Below are 18654 nucleotides of genomic sequence, written 5' to 3'. Positions count from 1 at the left end.
AGAAATTGTTTACGAATACACTCGCAGTATGCTGCCTGGTGAGGTGAAAAGAAATCGAAATCAGTCCCAGTGAATGTGAACAGCGGACGTGTGGGGAAAGGGTTAAGATTTTGGGCTGAAACTTGGTTGAGTTTCAGAAAGTTCTCTGGGGAGCCAAAGTGCTGTGTCTCTTCCCGGACCCTGCCTGCGAGTCCGACTGTAACAGGATGCTGGGGCTCGAGGAGGTCGCCCCTCGCATTGTGCGATGGAGAAGAACCAATAAGGAACGACTGAAATATTGGGCGCAGTAAACGCGAAAAGGGGGCGAAGAGGCCCGCGGCGAGAGAGGGGAGGAGACAGGGAGGAGCCGCGAGGGCCGCGCAAGGAGGAGGGCCGCGTCTGAGCGCCGAGCTCTGGCTGGCGCGCCTGACAGAAAGAGGGGCGAGCCCGAGGAGTGAGCTTCGGAGCCGGGGGGCCGGCGAGGGGCGGCGGTGGGCGCCAGGCGGCGGTCGGCCGGGCCCCCGCGCGTGGCGCAGTGCCGAACAGGGCGTTATCAGCTGCGGGGCCGGCGGAGAGGGACGCGCTGCGGCCGCACACCCCGCCACCCGGAGCGGGACGGCTGTAGCCGCCGGCTGCGCCCGGGTCCCGAGCGCTTTTCGCGGCTGTGGCCAGTTTGCAGTGCGGAATGAGCCAGCAATCGCAGCCCTAGCGCTTCCGCTCGTCCGCCCGGGCGGCCCGGCTGCGGTGACGGGTGCGCGCTGCGGGGTTGGGCCATGAAGCCGAGTCCCGTCGGGACCGCGAGGGAGCTGGAGTCGCAGGCACCGGCCCGGGGCGAGCAGCGCGCGGCGGAGCCCGAGGGGCGCTGGCGGGAGAAGGGCGAGGCGGACACGGAGCGGCAGCGCACCCGGGAGCGGCAGGAGGCCACGCTGGCCGGGCTGGCGGAGCTGGAGTACCTGCGCCAGCGCCAGGAGCTGCTGGTCCGGGGCGCCCTGCGCGGCTCCGGAGACGCGGGGGCCGCCGTTGCGCCCTGCGCGGGGGAATTACCCGGGGAGGCGGCGCAGCGCAGCCGCCTGGAGGAGAAGTTCTTGGAGGAGAACATCTTGCTGCTGCGGAAGCAATTGGTAGGTCGTGCCCGAGGGTGGGGCACGGCTGTCCCCGCAGCGGACTGGGGATCGGGGCAGGTGGCCCGGGATGGGCGCGTGGTTGGTTGCCTCTGGCTGGAGAAATTCACACTATCACCGGGACCCTTCCCCCACCCCACCCCCTCCCGTGTCTCCCTGAGTTCCATTCCTGCTTGTGCTCGGTGCGCGGGGGCTACCCACGCCCACGCATTTCTGGGGTGCCGCTTTGTGTCTGGGCAGGTGAGGGGTTGGCGACCCCGCGCGGATTATGGGGAGGGGATGGTCGCTTTTCAGAGTCTCCTGGTTGTAACCTTCGGTCTCCCTAGTTTGATGGATACCTGCCCTGACACTAAAGGTTTTGCGAACCCTCACTTAAAACACCATTTCGTTTGCAGGTCTTCTTAGCTTCCACTCCTTCCCGCCGAGGGGGGACAAAAGCCGAGGAGGGGGCTTGTGGCGTGGCTAAGTGTCTAACGCTGAGTTTAGACCATTGCACCGAAGCGCCCCTGGCGAGCCGTGCATAGCCCAGGGCTCCCCGGTCTGCCAGCTTTCGTCCGGGCGGGTGCTTACTTTCAAATAAAAGCCTTTTGTAAAAGGGAGCTGAAATTAGATGCAAATGATGGAAATTTAACTGGAGATTGTCCGCTCTCGCTTCATATTCTATACGTACTGCTAGCAGTGGTTGATAGTGGAGGTGAAAGAAGAGCAAACCTGCTCTCAGGGGGCATTTATCTTATTGGATTTCTGTCAGCGTCTCAGTCATTCTATGCAGTCTTTATTAACAGCGTAGGAAAAGAACTTTGGAGCTTAACGTATCGATGAACAGCTTTTGACCCCGCCTCGGAATAATGGCGGCAAGCTTTGTTTCAGTGACCTCAAAATTTAGTTTTGCAAACAGTAAAAAATCCTTACCTGACCATGTGATACTAACTGGAACTGGATGGACACATGCTAGATAATTTCCCTTCCACAATGAAGCAGTGATGCTGTGCAGTTATTTTTATGTGCTTTCATATAAATCTCTTTTCAGCATGAAGTGCTTTTACTGTTTGGTTCTTTTTTCTTGAAGAAACTCATTCTAGTAAACAAACATGTCTGTGTGTTCGATCTTTTAAAATCAAAAGACAGACTGGGGGAATAGATGTTCATATGAATCTGTTTTCTAAGGATGTACCTCATAATTTGTGCCATACCTCTTATTTGGCAATTTAATATGTTTCTCTGGTAGCAGACCAGCTTTGTATGGAACATCAATTTGAGCCAATTTCCAGTACTTATGCCTCATCATTCACATTTTATGCATTGCCTTGTGCAAAGCACGGTTTTGTCTTCATGAATCTCTAGACTGTGAGCGGTGCATTCCTATTATCCTCTCGAGGGGAAAGGTGGTGTGTCAGGAGAATTCCAGTCCAGTCAGTGTTTGTGGTACTGTTTCCATTTGCAGACTGGCATTTCTGATTTGAACCAGATGCCTTTGGCTTTTCCAGCAATAGGAAGCACTAGGTGGCAGTGTGAGTTAGCACAACAGATCTGTTACCTTTGGAAATCTGAACTGAGTTCAAATCTTGATGGACCTTCCCTTGAGGGTTTTGGATTTTGCCAGCTCACATTATACTTGGCACTGGCTATTAGTATTAGTTTCTCACTTTCAAAGGCCCTAAGACTGATTAAACCCCACAAAGCAGCTAATAGAAAACAAAACGCCGAGGCCAAGACATTTGGCCAGAAAATCTCACCTAAGTAAGATTAGAGCATATTACAGAAAATCTGTTACTCTGACTTCAAATGAACATGTCTACTGAAAAGTGTTTTTTTTTAAAAAAATAATTTTGTATATATTAGTTGAAACTACAAAGCAAGTTTTGTTTTTATGAAGAAACTTTATATCATGACAAAATGTGAGAAAGTAAAATTAAACATAGGACATAGTCTTGAAGTTTTTCTTTGTTTCCTCCAGAAAAATTTTGGTTTTGGAAGATTTAATGAACCAAAGAGGAATTTAGTGAACTGATGGGTAATTTGAATACTTAGAGTGGTTTACTCGTTCTTTGTCACTAGAGTGTATTCATTTTTCCTTTCTGTTTCCTTCTAATCAGAATTGTTTGAGGAGAAGAGATGCTGGCTTGTTGAATCAGTTGCAGGAACTCGACAAGCAGATAAGTGACCTGAGATTGGATGTGGAAAAGACATCTGAAGAGCATCTGGAGACAGACAGCCGGCCTAGCTCAGGTGAGTGTCTGAGCACAAGGACAATTCTGCACTCAACTCTTATACCTTCCCCTCCCCCTCATCTCTGCATGGTTAACATTCTCAGACCTGCAAATGAAGTCTGTTTCCAGTGCAGAAAGGTAGTCTACCGTTGAGTTGTATAACAGGGAAACAGAGCCAGACTACAATATTTAAAATAATGAGATTGATTTGTCTGGAGTCCCCTGAATTTAAAATAAAAGTTGTATTCACATTTCTGGAAGAGCAGTCATCCTTTGAAACTTGAGAAAGAACCAGGCTAGAATATTAGTCACACTTCAACTTCCTGAGAACACTTCAAAAGTTTTTTTTTTTTTTTAAAAAAAAACATTTGGCTCCTTAAACAAATATTTTTTTTTCTTAAAGTTATTTCTTCTGAAATGTTCATGATAAAGTTGAGGCTGTGACAGATGTAGATCTCTTTCCTTGGAGAAAGGTGGGGGCAGGGAGGGAGATCAACTTGAGGATGAGAGTAGCTTTGAAGTATACCTCATAGTTATGGTTTCTTTCCTTTTTCTTAAAGCTAGCTTGAGGTAAAACCATAAAATTAGGACACCAAATCTAGTGAAACAAAATTGGCCAAAAGAAAAAACGTCTCCCTTTCTTAAACGATTATCCCTTTTCCATTTAAGCACAAATATGTATTACTGACATGATCTTAATTCCAAATGGTATTTTTATTTGTAGGTTTTTATGAGCTGAGTGATGGAACTTCAGGATCCCTTTCCAATTCCTCTAACTCGGTCTTTAGTGAGTGTTTATCCAGTTGTCATTCTAGCACCTGCTTTTGTAGTCCCTTGGATGCCACCCTGACTATCTCAGATGGTTGCCTCAAATCTGCAGGTAAGAATTTTCCAAACTGATAGAAATTTTTCGTTGGAAAGAGTCAAGGGCCCTCAGAGGTTACCTAGCTCCAACCTCTTTTACTGATGGAAAAACAAAGACTTGGGAAAATTTAATTTATTTGCAGTGTCTAGTGCCACAGTTGTATCCAGAACCCAGTTTTCCAGTATTTTTTTGGGGGGGGGGTGCCAGTTGACTTTATATAATAATGGATTATCATTAGCAATCCCATCTAATATTAAAGGTCTTGAGCTCTGTTTCTGAGCCTTTGCTGTTAGTTTGACTTGTATTTTCTTTTGAAACCCATGTTGGGTCCCTTTTCTTCTTCTAATCATTTAAAGGGAAAGCTCACCACTAAGTTAAATATGTCAGTCCAAGAGCTGCCATAAAATTTAACTGTCCAGCCTGGCCAAGGACTACATAGTATTTTAGGGAGAAGTGGTCCATTTATGTTCTCCAGAATACCTTTTAGCAGGTGGGTGGGGTGGGATCTTCCCAGGCCAAGTGCAGTTGTTCCCCTTTTTGGGCTACCCTTACAAGGGCCTCCATAGAGAAGCAAGCTGTTGTTGGTGCTAGAAAAGTTGCTGCATTTCCACTATATTTCACATATTGTGCTGGAGGATCTGCCTTCCCTTAGCAACTTTGATTCCACAAAAGAGGTCTTTCAAGGTGCCAGTGTTGTTAGCTCCATTTTATATATCAGTAAAACGAGGTTCAACGTGATTAATTGTTTAAGGCTATGGAGCTAGTGGGTGGCAGAGGCAGGATTCAAGCTCAGACTTAACTGCCAAGTCCATGTTTTTCTACCATGCCAAAGGACTTGAGAAATTGTTACATTCAATCTCCTCATCTAACACAAGGAATTGTGCAGTTTATCGGCACATCTGTTGAATGGCAAAGTTGCTGCTGAAACTCAGACTCCTTCCTTAGTCTGACTTTGTCATGATTCCTTGAAAGAACAGAGAAAATGTGGAGATTAGAGGAACTATAGGTTCTGTCACAAGTCACTGCCACCTTGATTTGTCTGTGTTCTTCACTTTGGGTATAATACTGAATCTTTGAGTCCAGGCAACACAGACATAAGATGAAACAGCTGAGAGTTGCTAATTGGCTGCTGTTCTTTGTATCTGTATAGTGTGTGTTAGCAGCAGCCATCATCTGGGGAAGCGCAGATTTGCGTTATCTGTAGGGTCTGTCTGTGCCTCAAGTTCATTGGGTAATTGCTCCCCGTCACTCTGCAGATCTCGTTTCAGAGGGACACTTTATAGACCCATTAAAGGCAGTGGTTACAGGTTTTGCTTGAAGACAGACCTCTAAGGGTGATGCTACATAATCACGTAATTGAGACAGTTGGGTTGGGCCTTGAAGGCTGGGATGTCTGTTTTGTTTCTTAACTCTAAGTAGGGAAAAGGGAGGAATGGTGAAGTGTAGGTAAATGTGGCTTTAAATAAGGCAAAAAGAAAAAAAAAAGGGCTAGGGGAAGTAAGGGAGGAGGGATAGGGAAAAATATTATAGCTAGAGAGGTGTGCTCTTAGAACAGTCCACTTACTGGGGAGTGATGTAGGGACATGGTGCTTTTATTTTATATTAATCTGTTCTTTACAGATGAATCATAGCAACTTTGAATCTAAACCGTTTTTGTCCTGGGTCTGCTAATTATCATTTAAGTCCATGGAGCTGGCCCTTTGAATGAAATAATTAACACCGTGGAAGAAATGAAAGGACTGATATCTTTAGAATAAAGGAAGACAGCAAGCTTGTATTTTTAAAACACATTCACCAGTATTAGCAAATGGGTGTATATATATTTGTTCTTTTATGGTGTTGTTAATTTATTCACTGTGAGAGACTACTTCTCAATGGCAGAAATCTTTGATTTGCGTTTGAGGGTACTTTACAGTCTGGAACACAGTAGATTCTCAATATTTGAATGAATAAATATAATGAAAGACAAACAGTGATAAACTCAACTTTGATTTCCTCTGATAACTGAAGGTCTTTAAAAGCTTTTTTTGATATTTCTAATAATTGCCAGGAGGCGAGATCAAAATCATTTAATTAAGCAAGAAAGCTTTGGTTTCATTGTATTTTGACATCTTCATTTTTGAGATGTGGGAAATTTATCCATTAATACCACTACTCAATGTTTTTCTTTAAACCTTAATGAGAATTCATTTTCCTATTAAAAATTTTTTTTAGCATCACTGCTGAACATGTAAAGTAACTATTAAAGTGTTTTCCCCATATTATTCAATACAGCTTGAAAGTATTTTAATGGCTGAATATTATTTCTTCAGAGGTTATACCATATCTTTTAAAAAATTCACTTATTAAACATTTAAATTGTCTCTAGGATTCTTTATTTTTTTTGCTGTTTCAGATAACATTATGATAAATATCCTTGTACATAAATTTTTGTGTACATCTCTAACCATTTCTTTAGAGAAAAATATGAGCATTTTTAATGCTCATCATATAGTTAAATTTCTCTCTAACAGGGTTGTATCATTCCCACTAGTAGTGAAGGAAGTTCAAACACATGACATTTTTCATTGCTCCTTTTTTGTGCTTTACTGGGTAGTGGTGCTTGCCTAAAGAAATCTGTCTGGAGGGAGAGAAAACCATCATGTAGCCATGGATATATTTTTTTCCTTCATCCAGTAGTATTGTGTAAAATGGTAGAATAGCTAGTGGAGATTCTTTGGCTTTCTTTCTCTAGCCATGAATTTGACTTAATAAAAAAAAAAACTGGCCAGAGTTAAGTTGCTGACCAGTTCAGTTCTTCAGAGTATACCTTTAAATGGTTTTCAGATATCATAGGGTGGTTGGAATGTAAAGAAGGCCACTGTGAAGACCAGGCCTCAGGGGCAGATTGCCATTCCCTCTCTACACCACAATTTAATCCCCTTGATGTCATTGCAGATGTGAACCCCAAGTACCAGTGTGATCTGGTGTCTAAAAACGGAAATGACGTATATCGCTATCCCAGTCCACTCCATGCCGTGGCTGTGCAGAGTCCAATGTTTCTTCTTTGTCTGACGGGCAGTCCCCTGCGGGAAGAGGAGAGAGCTGGTACCCATGCCAATGACCCGTGCATTAGATCCGAGTTAGACTCCATCAAAACAGACAACTCCTTACCATCGCCAAGCAGTTTGTGGTCTGCTTCCCATCCTTTATCCAGTAAGAAAATGGATGGTTACATTCTGAGCCTTGTCCAGAAAAAACCCCACCCTGTAAGGACTAACAAACCCAGAACCAGTGTGAACGCTGACCCCCCTAAAGGGCTTCTGAGGAATGGGAGCATTTGCATCCGAGCCACTGGGGGCGTCTCACAGGGCAATAGTGTGAACCTCAAGAATTCTAAACAGGCCTGTGTGCCCTCTGGTGGAATACCCTCTTTGGAAAACGGGACATTCTCCCCGCTGAAGCAGCGGTCAAAAGAATCAAAGGCAGAACCACTGGAAAGCAAGAAGCTGCCCCCAGCGGAGGGCTGCTCACCGGGCGCTGCCAATGAACTTCAGAGTAAGCACCTGTCCAAGAGTGTCAAACCAGCCTCCCAGGAACACGCTCGATGTCCCCCTGCTGTGACCGGGGAGTCCCCTAAAGAAAGCAGCAGTCCGAGCTCAGCTGCCTCTCCAAAAGAGAGCCCCGGGAGAGCCCCCGTCCCCCTGCCAGAGAACAAAACTGTCCAGCCGCTGAGAAAGGTGTCACAGAAAAGCAGCCTGCAGCTCGGGCCTCCTGCTCCTCCTGCACTGCTGTCGTCCGCGCTCCCTCTGGAAGAAAGGCCTGCCTTGGATTGCAAAAGCGACGGCTCTTCCCAGACCCTAGAGGAAGGGCAGCTGGTCAACGCTCAGTTCATCCCAGGACAGCAGCCGGGCGCCAGGCCCCATCGGGGCAGTAAGAACGCGGGAATCCCGAAAAACGCCGCCCCGAAGTACAGAATGCAGGCCCTTCACGGGGTGGAAAACGGGTTGCCGACCGTGAGAGAGAAAACCCGCGTGGTGAGCAAGAAGTGTCGGTTCCCCGATGATTTGGATACAAATAAGAAACTCAAAAAGGGCTCTTCCAAGGGGAGGAGGGGCGGCCCCGCCCCGCCTGAGTCGTGTCTTCCCAGCAGGCCCTTGGCGGGCGGTCACAGGGCGGGGAACAAGCCCCACGGCCACGGACGGGAAGCGGTGGTGGCCAAACCTAAGCACAAGCGCACCGACTCGCGGCGGTGGAAGTCGTCGGCGGAGGTGTCGTATGAGGAGGCCCTGAGGCGAGCCAGGCGGCGTCGGCGGGAGAACGTGGGTGTGTACGCCACGCCGCTCCCTCTGCCGTACGCCAGTCCTTACGCATACGCGGCCAGTGACTCCGAGTATTCGGCCGAGTGCGAGTCCCTGTTCCACTCCACCGTGGTGGACACCAGCGAGGACGAGCAGAGCAATTACACCACCAACTGCTTCGGCGACAGTGAGTCGAGTGTGAGCGAGGGGGAGTTCGCGGGCGAGAGCACGACCACCAGCGACTCTGAGGGAAGCGGGGGGCTCATCTGGTCCCCGTTTGTTCAGACGCTCCCCATCCAAACCGTCACGGCCCCGGAGCTCCGCAGCCACCCCGCGAAAACCTTCGTTAAGATTAAGGCTTCACACAACCTCAAGAAGAAAATCCTCCGCTTCCGGTCCGGCTCTTTGAAGCTCATGACGACGGTCTGAGGGACATGGCGGATGTCACGGGGAAGATGGCGGCGCCGTTGGTGTTTGGGGGGCGCTTTCGCGGGATGTGTTGCTTTGGTTACAGGTGAGCTCAAGGTGAATTACGGTTCATGCGCATCGTGCACGGACGCCAGTGCCTTTTGTAGGAGTCGAGAGGGTTGTGCGAGCTAGACGTCGATATTGACGTTTCGTGGTGGTGATGGTGAATGAATTTCCTGGTATCAGCTAATCTGTATTTTAAGCGTCTTAAGTGCTGATCACGGTACAGGTGTTGGTATTTTCTTCAGGTTTCAGTGCTCTTTTTGATCTCAAAGTCAGGTGGATGGAATTTTAGGACATACTTTTTTATCCCCTTGATTCTGTAGGGCAATGTCTCCACTCGGGTTATCCTGTGCGGAGGTTATCACTTAAAATTGTGTGAAGTAGTTACTACGGGCAGCCATTGTTTTCTTATAAGGTTTTATAAAATCTACATGTGCTCAGATGTTTCCACATTCTTTTTTTTTACATGGACAGGCACCGGGAATCGAACCCGGGTCCTCGGGCATGGCAGGCCAGCATTCTTACCTGCTCAGCCACCGTGGCCCGCCCACCGCATTCTTTTTTTGTTTACTGTATTCAGAACTTTTAAGCAGAACCTTAAATGCGGAGAGATGGGGACTTGCATAGCTGGTACACTGAAAAGAATCGCTAAAACTTTTGCTGCACTTGATGCCTGGGCCCTGGTTACAATAATCCCATTCTAGGATTTTTTACCCAACATTTTGATGCCTTTCCTTCCTTCCCTAACTTGCAGCAGCTCTCACCGTTCCTTCCTTGAAGGATTTGCCTTTGGAATAAAATTTTGGTCCTTGGCTATAAAGAAATTCACTTCTAAGAAAGGAACCCATTTGAAACAATCCGGAGTTGCTCATTGAGCACTGTGCCACCTAAGCATTGACCCCAACATTTTAGTGCAATTCAGTCCAGATTGGACCACTGACCCTGTCTGAAAGGGCTTATAAAAATTTTTTTTTGATAAGCAGTATTGTGTAAAATTGCTTTTTTAAAAACAATATATGCATGTTTTGTGCATGAGTAGTATTTGTTTTCATATTCCTATTGATGTTAAATTACTGTGTGATGTATAAGCAGTATGTGTTTTTATATATCATTGTGTAAATTTAATATAACACATTATAAGCTGTAATAAACAATTTGTTTTACTGCTGTTAAGTTTGTTATTTGGGTATAAAACCTGATGTTTACACCTATAAATTTGTGCTGATTATTGGTGTTATCTGTGAAATTTATATTAGGTCTATTCTAGCTTTAGGATATTATTTGTAATAACTAGGCAGATTTTAGGAGCATTATTGGGTTGGATGGTGAATAAGTAAATGTGGAAAAGTGAATCATGTCTTTAAAATAGTTATTTAAGGGCAGGCCATGGTGGCTCAGGAGGCAGAGTTCTTGCCTGCCATGCCAGAGACTCAGGTTCAATTCCCGGCGTTACCCATGCTAAAAAAAAAAAAAAAAAAAAGGTTATTTAAAATTCAAGGTAGAATTGATAGGTGTCTTCTAAAGAAAACATTTCTGAGAAGAATCACCCCGAGATTTTATTATAAAAAATTTCAAGCTTAGAGAAGTTGAAAGGAAAGTACAAATAAACCCTGTATGCCCACTACCTAGATTCGACAGTTGCTGTGTTTGCTTTAACTATCTGTCTATCTATCTATATGTATTAGATTAAACCTCTTTGCTGGTTTTGTAGATCAAAGACAGTCAGATACTGGCCATCCTTCCTTCACCCCCACATATAATCCTGTACCATTTAAAAATAAATTACAGGCGGCATGGTGACATTTTATCCCTAAAAGCCTAATTTATATTTCTTAAAAAGAAGGAAATTCTCCTATGTAACCAAAATATCAGAATCACACCTAGGAAAATTACAATTCAAAATACCAAATATTTAATCTAAATTCAAATTTTCTGATTTGTTCCAAGAATTTAAAATATTTTCCCCCAACCAGGATCCTGTCAAGGTTTGTGCATTGCAGTTGGTTGTCGGATTTCTTTAATTTTATTAAATATCCCCCTACTTTAAAAGAAAATGACATTGCTGTTTTGAAGAATTCAGGACAATTGTCTTGGAAAGTGCCCACAGTTTGGATTTTGTTGTTTCCTTGTTTTGTCCTTTAACATATTGTAGCCCCTCTATTTCCTGTAAACTGTGTAAACCTTCCTTGGAGTCAGGGTTAACTTTCTTGCCAAGATTTCAGTGGTGATGTGTGCTTTGTATTGCTCCACATCAAGAATCATATAATATGAGGTTGCCCCCCCATCACCTTATTTCATTGTTCACTTTGTGCACACCAGACTCCATTATAAAGATAAGTGTCTTTTTCCCCTTTGCAAATGGTTAGTATATATGGGTAATTTTTTTGGTACTGTGTGTATTCCTTAATAACCTTTCACTTAATTGGCTTTAGCAAACACTGTTGATCTTTGCCCAAGTCAGTTACTGCCTGGGGGGGGTGAGGTGCCAAATGGTAGAAATATCCCCTTCTTTTGTTAGCTGGCATTCTTCTACAAAAAAAAAAAAAGCTTTTCTAATTTTTCCCCTTTCTGTCTTTTGAGTATCACTATGGTCTCACGGATTTTTATTTGGTATATTAGAATCACTTGCAGTCATTGTCTTATTTGATGCTCAGCTAGTCCCAAATATCACCAGGAGGAGAATCCGTTTTGTATAAGGAAAAAAATAGAATCAGCTCAGTCTCATAATTCAGATATTTATTCTGAACTGTATTCAATTAAAATGAAATTTTCAACAGGAACTCAGATCTTGAACAGGAGTTTCAAGGCATTCCTTACCAACCTAGGTGTTCAAATTAGAACACAGTTAAGCCTTTCTACTGTCTCCAAATTGCCTTTTTTTCTTCAAAAAAAAAAAAATGAAAATTTCAAAGGCTGAATTTCAGATGCTAAATTTCAATGCAATTGAAATCTAACTACCCTTGTCATGTAGGGCTTAACTACCCATTTTTTTATTGTCTTGAAAATTTCTCTTTTCCTATATTTTACCCACCTCTTATCTGTAGCAAGGCTTTTATGCTTGAAACACAGCAAATTGTTCTCCCTGTGGTTTATAAAGGCATCCTTTTAGCAAAATAACCCAAACGATTCAATTCTTCACAATTTCATATAGTTGCTAGTCTTTGAGTATTCATATGTTTTACATGCAACTAGACATTCTGCTTTGGCTAGAATTTCTTTGATTACCTGACTAAATCTGTTACAAACACATGTGAGGGAATGATTTCACCACCTTTTCTAATGCTGTGATCTGATCTCTGGGGCATGACTATAAAATTTATTATGTAAGGCAACTGTGACTTGCTGTCTTCTTGAATCATTTCCAAGTTGTTCTCAATGAGCATTATTCTTGGAATGGGGCACTTTGTGAAAACCGGCTTCTGAATAATTCTACTTTAGGTGAAAGAATACCAAACTAAGAGATGTGGGAAAAACAGGATTTTCAAAGACTTATCCTCTTCCTAGCCTATTATTTACTTCCTTGTAGCAGTTGTACTGCACTTGGAAAACTGGGCTTTGTTCATTATTAATGACAAAACAGCTGTTATTGTTGTAACAAACAAAAGAGTTCTTTAAAATGTTTTCAAAATTACGAATGCTATTGTCAAAAGAAAAGTATCCCAACAATATACAGGTGTTTAAAATTCGTCTCCCTTAATCCTCTTCAAATCCTGCGCTTCCATAAGTTTGATATATATATTTTCATGTCCTGTTGTATGTGCTTACAAACATAAACCTTGGTGGTTTTTCTTTAGAAAAAAGTGGCCTAAACTAATTATCCCATAACTTGTTTTCTTATTTCATGAACCTGTATGGTGGATAATCTTCCCAACCTTTTTAACGGGGTTCCAAATACTGCTTCACTGAGTAAAAAAGATACCAGATATTATGGGCTGATAGAGTTTGCCCTGCTTAGAAAAATTCCAGTACTTAGCAACAAAAGTGTTATTCAAGTGCTATTCATTTGCATACATATTGCCTTTCTAATTTTCTCATATATTTTATTTTGTGTTGCAAACTCACTTTCATTGGGGTGTTATTGTGGGAATCAGGTGGGGCTTGGTTAAGGGTTTTTCCCTAGAGGGACGTTTTGCATTTTTTTAAAAAATATTTTTATTGACAAGTTTTCACACACATACATTTCATACGTGGAGTAGAATCAGTGCTCACAATATCATCAAATAGTTGTGTATTTATCACCATGATAAGTTTTTAGAACATTTGCATCACCCCAGAAAAAGAAATAAAAAGAAAAAAGAAAAAACTCATACATGCCATACACCTTACCCCTCCCTCTCATTGATGACTAGGTATTTCAATCTACCCAATTTATTTTACCCTTTGTCTCCTCTATTATTTATTTATTTATCCATATTTTTTTACTCATCTGTCCATACCCTGGATAAAAGGAGCATCAGTCACAAGGTTTTCACAATCACTGAGTCACATTGTAAAAGCTAAATCATACAATCATCTTCAAGAATCAAGGCTACTGGAACACATCTCAGCAGTTTCAGGTACTTACTTCGAAGTACAGCCACTCCAATGCACCATAAACTAAAAAGGGATATCTATACAATGCATAAGAATAATCTCCAGGATAACCTGTTGACTCTGAAATCTCTCAGCCACTGTAACTTTATTTGATCTTATTTATCTCTCCCCTGTTTTGTTCAAGAAGGCTTTCTCAATCCCTTGATGCCAGGAACCAGTTTATCCCGGGATTTCTAGCCCATATTGCCAAGGAGACTTACATCCCCCTGGGAGTCATATCCCATGTAGGAGGGTGGGCAGTGAGTTCACCTGCTGAGTTTGTTTTGAGAAAGAGGCCACATCTGAGTAAAAAAGAGTTTCTCTGGGGTGACTCATAGGGCTAATTTTAATAGGCCTAGCCTATCCTTTGCAGGAATACATTTCATGGGGCAAGCCCCAAGAAGGAGAGTTTGGCCTATTAATTGGTTGTCCCCACTGCTTATGAGAATATCAGAAATTCTCCTAATGGGGAAATTGAATATTTACTCCTTTCCCCCAAGGGGACTTTACAAATGCTTCTTTTTTTCACTGCCCAAACTACTCTGGAATATATCAGGGCTGGACAAACTAACCTGGACAAACCAACAAAATCTCACACTCTATTCAAGATTCCATGTTCAACTAAACTGACCATGCAAGTTAATTAGAAAATGCACTACCCAAAATATAAATTTTGCATCAAATAAACGTCTCTCCCTTTAGTCTCACACAGAAGTTGAAGTTTTAAAATATGGACGATATCATCCTTTATCCTGTATTTTAATATACCTTAGTCCTGTCTAGATCAGCTTCATTCATGTCTGTACTCGAAGTCTGATCCCTTTTTCATCTTTTTAAATAGTTCTTTATGGGATACTGCTGACTTCATAGCTTCGAGCTCTAATTCTGAGTCTCAGGTGTCAGACTGACACCTAAGTACCCAAAATTTCTGGGAAGGACCAAGTTATATACAAACAGCTCAGTATCTCAGCATTTAGAATGAACCCTTATACCTCCTAATATATGTAGGAACTTAAAATTTCGGACCCTTTACAACAGGCCCCAAACTAATAACCGATGTTGTCAACTTTAGTTCACTGAGTTTTTATTATAGTTGGTCCATAAGATTGAGGTGTGGTAATATTTGTCTTTTTTTTCCTGACGTTTCTTTCATTCAACATACAGTCCTTCAGGTTCATTCACCTAGTTGCATGCCTGCCTCACAACTTCATTCCTTCTTGTGGGGTCTCAGTAGTCCATTGTATGTATGCGCCATAGTTCCCCTTTCCATTCCTCAGTGGTTGTACCCTTAGGCCATCTCATTCCATTGTGGATTGTGACCACTGCCGCCATATACACCAGTGTGCAAATGTCCATTCTTGTCCCCATACTCAGTTCCTCCATGTATATACTGACCAACTGGGTTTCAGGATCATATGGCAACCCTACCCCTGGCCTCCTGTAGAACCACCACACTGCCCTCCAAGGACTATACCCCTCAGTCCCTACTGACAGTGAATAGGTACATCTCTCTGCATTTTCTGTAACACTTGTTTCCCTCTGTTCATTTTTTTTTGTATGCTGTATGGAATTTCATTATTTTTCCATGTGAGTATCCCATTATTACAGCACTGTTTGTTGATTTTTTTGTTTGTTTTTACTTGTTTGTTTGCTTTATGGGAAGTGCATGGACTGGGAATCAAACCTAGGTCTCCTGTATGACACGCAAGAATTCTACTACTGAATTATTCTTCCACCACCCTCTCTGTTCTTTTGTTGTTATTGTTGCTTGTTTTTATTTATTTATTTATTAAACATAACAACATACAAACACATTACCATATGATGATTCCATTCTTTATATATAGTCAATAACTCACAATATCATCACATAGTTGTATATTCATCATCGTGATCATTTGTTAGAACATTTGCATCAATTCAGAAAGGAAATAAAAAGAAAACAGAAAAGAATTCATATATACCATACCCCTTATCCCTCCTTTTCATTAATTACTAGCATTTCAATCTACTAAATTTATTTTAACATTTGTTCCCCCTATTATTTATTTTTAATCCATAACGTTTTACTCTTCTGTCGATAGGGTAGATAAAAGAAGCATCAGACACAAGGTTTTCACAATCACACAGTTACATTGCAAAAACTATATCATCATACAATCTTCTTCAAGAAACATGGCTACTGGAACACAGCTTTACATTTTCAGGCAGTTCCCTCCAGCCTATCCATTACACCTTAACTAAGAAAGTAATATCTATATAATGCGTAAGAATAACCTTCAGGATAACCTCTCTATTGTTTGGAATCTCTCAGCCATTGACCCTTTATTTTGTCTCATTTCCCTCTTCCTCCTTTTGGTTGAGAAGGTTTTCTCAATCCCTTGATGCTGAGTGCCAGCTCATTCTAGGATTTCTGTTCCATGTTGCCAGGAAGGTCCACACCCCTGGGAGTCATGTCCCACATAGAGAGAGGGAGGGCAGTGAGTTTGCTTGTTGTATTGGCTGAGAGAGAGAGGCCACATCTGAGCAACAAAAGAGGTTCTCTTGGGGGGTGACTTTTAGCTTATCATTTGTGGGGTTGAGTTTCATATGAACAACCCCCAAGATTGGGGGCTCAGCTTATCGCTTTAGTTGTGGGGACACAACCACATCTCATATCTCACTGCTTGTGAGAATATCAAGAATTCTCCACTTGGGGAAGTTGAATTTTCCCCCTTTCTCACCATTCCCCCAAGGGCACTTTGCAAATACATTTTATTCACTGTTTAAATCACTCTGGGGTTTATCACAGCATCACTCTGGATGAACCTACAAAACCTCATGCCCTGCTCAAGTTTCCATGTGCTATGGTGTTCAATTAAGCTGTCCACTTAAGTTATATTAGGAAATGCAGTAAACAAAATATAAATTTTGTACCAAATAAAGATTTTTTGCTTTAGTCTCACACATAAGTTAAAATTTTAAAATATTAATTACCATCTACTTTCAACACCCTGCAGTAATGACATTCCTCTGTTCTTCCTCATGCAAAAATATTTTTAAATTTGTACATTTAGTCGCTATCATTATACACTCTAGGCATTCACAGATTATAGCATATCTATCACCTATCTTTCCTCATGATTTCATTTGTGCCCCCAGGCCTTCTCCCTCTATCATTATCACATTCAGCTTCATTCAGTGTTCTAACATTATTGTATTACAGTTAGGTAGTATTGTGCTATCCATTTCTGAATTTTTGCAATCAGTCCTGTTGCACAATTTGTATCCATTCAGCTCCAATTACCCAATATCTACCCTATTCTATCTCCTGATCGTTTCTGTTACCCACTGAAATTCTCCAAGTTCATTCACTAATGTCACTTCATATCAGTGAGACCATATGGTACTTGTTCTTTTGTTTCTGGCTAATCTCACTCATCCTAATGTCCTTAATGTTCATCCATGTTGTTATATACTTCATAACTTTATTCTGTCTTGCAGCTGCATGATATTCCATCTTATGTATATACCACAGCTTGTTTAGCTAGTCATCTATTGATGGACATTTTGGCTGTTTCCATCTCTTGGCAATTGTAAATAATGCTGCTATAAACATTGGTGTGCAAATGTCCGTTTGTGTCTTTGCCCTCATGTCCTCTGAGTAGACATCTAGCAATGGTACTTCTGGGTCATATGGCAATTCTATATTTAGCTTCCTGAGGAACCTCCACACTGCTTTCCACAGTGGTTGTACCATTTGACATTCCCACCAGCAGTGGATAAGTCACTTGACAAAGTTCTTTGATGCACAAAAATGTTTAATTTTGAGGAGTTCCCATTTCTTTCTTCCTTGCTTGCTTGTGCTTTGGGTGTAAGGTCTTGGAAACTACCTCCTATGATAAGATTTATAAGATATTTCCCTACATTTTCTTCTAAAAGTTTTATGGTCTTAGATCTAATGTTTAGTTCCTTGATGCATTTTTAGTTAATTTTTGTATAGGGTGTGATATATGGATCCTCTTTCATTCTTTTGCATGTGGATATCCAGTTCTCTAGGCACCATTTATTGAAGAAACTGTTTTGTCCCAGGTGAGTGGCTTGACTGCCTTATCAAAGATCAATTGTCCATAGATGAGAAGGTCTATATCTGAGCACTCTGTTTGATTCCATTGGTTAGTATATCTATCTGCATGCCAGTACCATGCTGTTTTGACCATTGTAGCTTCTTAATACACCTTCAAGTCAGGTGTGAGACCTCTGACTTCATTCTTCTTTCTCAGGATATTTTTAGCTATTCGGGGCATGCTGCCCTTCCAGATAAATTTGTCTATTGACTTTTCTATTTCTGAAAAGTTAAGTTTTTGGGATTTTAATTGGTATTGCATTGAATTTGTACAATTGACATCTTAACTATATTTAGTCTTCCAATCCATGAACATGGTATGCCCTTCCATTTATTTAGGTCTTCTGTGATTACTTTAAGAATTTTTTATAGTATTCTTTGTATAAGTCTTTTGTCTCTTTCATTAAATTTATTCCTCAATATTTTATTCTTTTGGTTGCAATTGTAAATGGAATTTTTTTCTTGATTTCCCTCTCAGATTGTTCATTACTAGTGTATAGAAACACAATACAGATTTTTGAGTGTTGATTTTGTAACCTGCCACTTTGCTGCACTCATTTATTAGCTCTAGAAGTTTTGCTGTGGATTTTTCAGGGTTTTTGAAATATAGTATCATATCATCTGTAAACAGTAAGAGTTTTACTTCTTCCTTCCAATTTTGATGCCTTTTTTTTTTTTTCTTGTCTAATTGCTCTGGCTAGAACTTCCAACACAATGCTGAATAACAATGGTGATAGTGGACATCTTTGTCTTGTTCCTGATCTTAGGGGGAAAGTTTTCAGTTTTTCCCCATTGAGGATGATGTTAGCTGTGGGTTTTTCATATATTCTCTTTATCATGTTGAGGAAGTTCCTGTCTATTCCTATCCTTTGAAGTGTTTTCAACAATAAAGGATGTTGAATTTTGTCAGATGCCTTTTCTGCATCAATTGGGATGATCATCTGGTTTTTCTCCTTTGATTTGATGATATGGTGTATTACATTAAATGATTTTCTTATGCTGAAACATCCTTGCATGCCTGGGATAAATCCTACTTGGTCATGGTGCATAA

At 41.9% G+C, this 18654-nt stretch overlaps 1 protein-coding gene and 1 long non-coding RNA gene across 13 annotated transcripts in view; one reads left to right on the top strand and one right to left on the bottom strand.

Moving 5' to 3' along the window:
- Positions 1-737: 737 nt before the first annotated feature.
- Positions 738-18654, top strand: part of DACT1 (dishevelled binding antagonist of beta catenin 1) — a 337604-nt gene continuing 319687 nt past the window's right edge. For 10 of the 12 annotated variants that reach the window (XR_013160191.1, XR_013160190.1, XR_013160189.1 and 7 more), the window contains exons 1-4: positions 738-1100; positions 3197-3329; positions 4035-4190; positions 7113-8642. Coding sequence is in view for 2 of the 12 variants with exons in the window: in XM_077122494.1 (XP_076978609.1) it covers positions 753-1100; positions 3197-3329; positions 4035-4190; positions 7002-8884 (2520 nt within the window). In the remaining 10 variants the exon portion in view is untranslated. Of the gene's footprint in view, positions 1101-3196; positions 3330-4034; positions 4191-7001; positions 10377-18654 lie in introns of those variants that run through there. The other 2 variants (XM_077122492.1, XM_077122494.1) reach the window with 2 other exon arrangements.
- Positions 6517-18654, bottom strand: part of LOC143651756 (uncharacterized) — an 85730-nt gene continuing 73592 nt past the window's right edge. Inside the window, exon 6 of the long non-coding RNA XR_013160197.1 lies at positions 6517-7240. This is a non-coding gene — a long non-coding RNA (uncharacterized LOC143651756). The remainder of the gene's footprint in view (positions 7241-18654) is intronic.

The sequence above is a fragment of the Tamandua tetradactyla genome, chromosome 12 (assembly GCF_023851605.1).
Source record: "Tamandua tetradactyla isolate mTamTet1 chromosome 12, mTamTet1.pri, whole genome shotgun sequence".
NCBI lineage: Eukaryota > Metazoa > Chordata > Mammalia > Pilosa > Myrmecophagidae > Tamandua > Tamandua tetradactyla.
The sequence above is the reverse complement of the archived record's forward strand: the minus strand, read 5'-3'. Positions and strand labels throughout refer to the sequence as shown.